This window comes from Varanus komodoensis, unplaced genomic scaffold, assembly GCF_004798865.1.
Source record: "Varanus komodoensis strain SLA01 unplaced genomic scaffold, ASM479886v1 scaffold15, whole genome shotgun sequence".
NCBI lineage: Eukaryota > Metazoa > Chordata > Lepidosauria > Squamata > Varanidae > Varanus > Varanus komodoensis.
This window is the reverse complement of record NW_025335440.1, coordinates 7,151,766-7,155,982: the sequence shown is the minus strand read 5'-3', so window position 1 is coordinate 7,155,982 and position 4,217 is coordinate 7,151,766. Positions and strand designations below refer to the sequence as shown.

The following is a 4,217-nucleotide window of genomic DNA, read 5'->3' as shown; positions in this document are numbered from 1 at the left end:
GCGGGAGAGGCCCTTCTCCGGGAGCCCCCCGCGAGAGAAATTAGGAGGGTGGCTACTCGGAGGAGGGCTTTCTCAGCGGTGGCGCCTAAGTTATGGAATGCGCTCCCCAGAGAGGTCCGCCTGGCGCCGTCGTTATTTGTTTTTCGGCGCCAGGCGAAGACCTTTTTATTTAAACGTCATTTTAATTGTTAACAATATTTGCTAATTTATCTGGCCAGGGTGACTTCTTTTCTTTTCTTTTATAACTCTTCTTTTATAACTTCTTTTATATCGTTTATATTCTTTATTTATTTTATATTATTAATTTTAAGTTTATATTGTTATTTCTGTATCGTATTGTATTTTATCGTGTTGTAAGCCGCCCCGAGGCTTCGGCAAGGGGCAGCATAGAAATGTTCTAATAATAATAATAATAATAATTTGATTATGACTATGGAATGTGAAAAAATATGTTGTAGGGGCCTGACCCAGTACGTCCGATGTATTTGATGACTGATGTTTTTAGTAGTGGTTGAAAAATCTTAATAAAAATATTTAAAAAAAATAACAACAAATTGTCCTCTGGGTAACATTTTGGTCACATGTGGAAGAGGGTTTGAGGAGCCCTGTCCAAAAAAGCTATTGATCTGTGGGCAAAACAGATGCCTAACTGCAAAGACCACATGTCCTTTCTTTGCAGGAATATAGATTAGGAAACCTTTATAAAGGAGAATTCCATACCTTGTCAGGGCGATTCCAGACATCAAGTTCCTGAGTGACTTTAGATCATTTTATACAGGTTTTTTTGTAATTATTACTGCCTTTTTAGCTGGTGGTTTGGAATTTTAAGCTCATGCTATCTGAACTGGGGTTTTGCCAACTTAAGTGTGTATCTTTGAGTTGAGACCTGTTATAGGGAGAGCCAGTGTGGCGTAGTGGTTAAGAGCATGGGACCGGGACTCAGGCAATCCGGGTTCTGGTCCCCGCTCAGCCATGGAACCAACTGGGTGACTTTGGGCCAGTCACAGACTCTCAGCCCAGCCTACCTCACAGGGTTGTTGTTGTGGGGATAAGAGCGAGGAGGAGAATGATGTAAGCTGCCTCGAGCCCTTTGTAGGAAAAAGGCAGGATATGAATCGAAAAATAAATAAATAAATAGTTTGCTAAGAGTTTGCTTTGTGATGGTATGAGGGCTTAATTTCTGCCTTTTCCTAGACTGTGAACCCCTTGGGGCATGATCCTGCCCCCAGAAAACATTGTGCATGTGGAAGGTGTAGCGGGAATTAACAAACGTTTTATAACACTGCTGTAACAGGCCAAAACACTTTGCACGGGGAGTGACGGGATGCGCAGTCCTGTAGTCACTAGACAGATTCTAGCCAGTCACACGGTGATTCAGAATCTCAGCTCCAAGGTTGGACATGGGGCCTCAGCTTGGAGCGCCTGCCTCCTGCTGGTGTGTCTGGGGCAGAATGGACCGTGCTGCATGGTCCTTGTGGGTTTTGTTACAGTGGCAGCATCACAACCAGCTTTCCTTGTGCTCCAAGACACCCCGCTTACATGGCCAAAATCAGCTAGCTTGCTTGCTTGATTTATTTATTTGGGTCTTTCTATCCCGTGCATTACGGTTCGTCTCTGGATGGCTTACAACTTACAAACTAAAATATTGTAAATATTATAAAACTTACAATATATACAATATTGGCTTACAATATAAAACACCTAATAATACGTCATAATAACACACGACTGAAAATAAAAACATTATTAAAATATTGGGTAAATAAAAAGGTCTTGAACTGGTGCTGAAAAGCATATAACGTTGGCGCCAGGTAAATCTCTCTGAGGAGGACATTCCACAGCCAGGGCGTCACTGGAGAGAAGGCCCTGCTCTGAGTACGTTCTTTCTCCTGACCTCCTTCAAGGAGGGTTCCTGGAGCAGGGCCTCTACTGCAGATCTTAAGAGGCGGGAGGGCATATAGGGAAAAGGATGTTCCTTCAGGTATCCTGGTCCCAAGCCATTTAGGGCTTTATAGGTCCATGCTGTTGTTAGTCGCGAAGTTGTGTCCGACCCATTGCGACCCCATGGACAACATTCCTCCAGGCCTTCCTGTCCTCCACCATCCCCAGCACCTTAAATTGGGCCTGGACTTCAATGGGGAGCCACTGAAGCTGATACAGGACGGTGTTATGTGAGAACAGCGACCGGATCCCGACAGCAATCTGGCAGCTCTGTTTCGAACCAATTGAAGTATCCGGACTGTCTTCAAGGGCAGCCCCACATAGAGCTCATTACAGTAGTCCAACTGGAGGTTACCAGAGCGTGTGTGGGCTATCTAAGTGTGTGCGTGGTGGGAAGAGCACAGAGGCACCCTTTGCTTCCTTCCTTCCCCTGCCACACCTAGGATGGCTCTAGTCCCCAGGTTTGGGGTTGGCTGGTCGCAAAGAGGGGAGACCAGCAACGTGCGCTGCTGAACGAGCTCACCTTTCACTTTCAGCCGAGCGCTTTCAGAGACCTTCTTCTGGACCTTCACCGTCACTGTCCCAGCATCTTCCGTCGTGACGTGCTTGAGCGTCAGGCTGTGGGAGGTGCCCAACTTCTTGATCTCGTTGAAATTGTTTGGGAAGAGATGCGTGTCGTTGAGGAACCATTCCACGTCCTCGCTGTCCTCAGACAGCTCGCAGGAGAAGACGGCACAGCCCTCCTCGTCGATTTCCACATCTTGCAGGTGCTTGGTGATCTCCACTTTGCGCTCTGTTCAAGACATAGGTGGCAGAAAGTGAGGCATCAGTGCACTAGAATGTAACCTCCTCCCCAAACTCAGAAAAAGAGCTCCGCACATTAAGGATTTCGTGTCTTCTCTGCCACTGCCTTTCTTTTTTGTATTCAAAAGTAGTTTTCCATAAAAGCGATTCAGATTTCGATCCATCTTTTAAGCCGTCTCAAGTTCAACCACTCTCTTCCCAAGTGTCAAACTTACTGTTCCACCAGGGGTTTCTCTCCCCTTTCCCAAGTGTGCTGTGGACCCAATCCAACAGCCAAACCCTCACAAGCCTGACCCCTGCCTCATAAGTAAATTGCCCCAGGGGGCAATTAAGAGGACTGCCCTTGCAGGCAGGTGGTCGCAGTCAAGCTGCTCCGCGGAACAGGATCCCTACCTAACTACATAAAATCATGGAGCACGATAACAGATGAGCTGGAAGGAGTGAGAAGCCCATCAGCTCCACGCCCCTGCTCAGTGTGGGCCGCCATGTTAAACCACCCCTCTCAGGTGGCGGTCCAGCAGCAGCTTGGATGCCTCCCAAGCACCCCTGGGATCTCCCGCCAGGCCTTCTTGGTCATTCTGCAGCCAATAGAGCGCTCCCATGAAACGGGACTTAAGCACACCTCCTCGGTGGTGGCACCAGCCCTCCGAAACGACTCACGCATGCTGCTTCTGAGGCAGGCACTGCCGTGAGTTTTATGCGCCTCGGGACAAGGTAGCCGTTTCAACAGGCTTTTTCTGACTCGTTGCAGTTTATGGTACTGTTCCACTTTCTGACTATCTTGCAATACATCCATATATGCCCAGCCGCCCCTTGAGATCGGCGGGAGAGGCCCTTCTCTGGGAGCCCTCCGTGAAAGAAATCAGGAGGGTGGGTACTCGGAGGAGGGCCTTCTCTGCGGTGGCGCCTAAGTTATGGAATGCGCTCCCCAGCGAGGTCCGCCTGGCGCCGTCGTTACTTGTTTTTCGGCACCAGGCGAAGACCTTTTTATTTAATCGGCATTTTAACTGTTAATATTATTGGATTTTATCTGGCCAGGGCGGCTTATTTTATATTGTATTTTTATTTTTTAATCGAATGTTTATATTTCTTAATTTAAGATTATAATTATTTTAATTTATCGTTGTAAGCCGCCCCGAGGCTTCGGCGAATGGGGCAGCATAAAAATGTTTTAATAAATAATAAATAAATAAATAAAACTTGTATTTCTCATTTTATTGCTCTTTTCTTGGTTTTATTATTTATTTATTTATTTATTTATTTATTAAAACATTTCTATGCCGCCCCTTGCCAAGGCCTCGGGGCGGCTTACAACATTGAATACAAAATACATTAAAACAATGACAATTAAAATATATACAGTAAAATAAAATAAGCCGCCCTGGCCGAATAAAATTCAATAATATTAACATTTAAAATGCTGCATAAATAAAAAGGTCTTCGCCTGGCGCCGAAAAAACAAATAACGACGG

General features: G+C 46.0%; 1 protein-coding gene across 1 annotated transcript in view; it reads right to left on the bottom strand.

Moving 5' to 3' along the window:
* The window catches only part of LOC123020800 (obscurin-like), a 192,030-nt gene that overhangs the window by 134,520 nt on the left and 53,293 nt on the right, over positions 1-4,217 (bottom strand). The window contains exons 24-25 of the mRNA XM_044424979.1: positions 3,290-3,323; positions 2,465-2,734 (exon numbers count right to left, since the gene is read on the bottom strand). Of these exons, the coding sequence (XP_044280914.1) occupies positions 2,465-2,734; positions 3,290-3,323 (304 nt within the window). The remainder of the gene's footprint in view (positions 1-2,464; positions 2,735-3,289; positions 3,324-4,217) is intronic.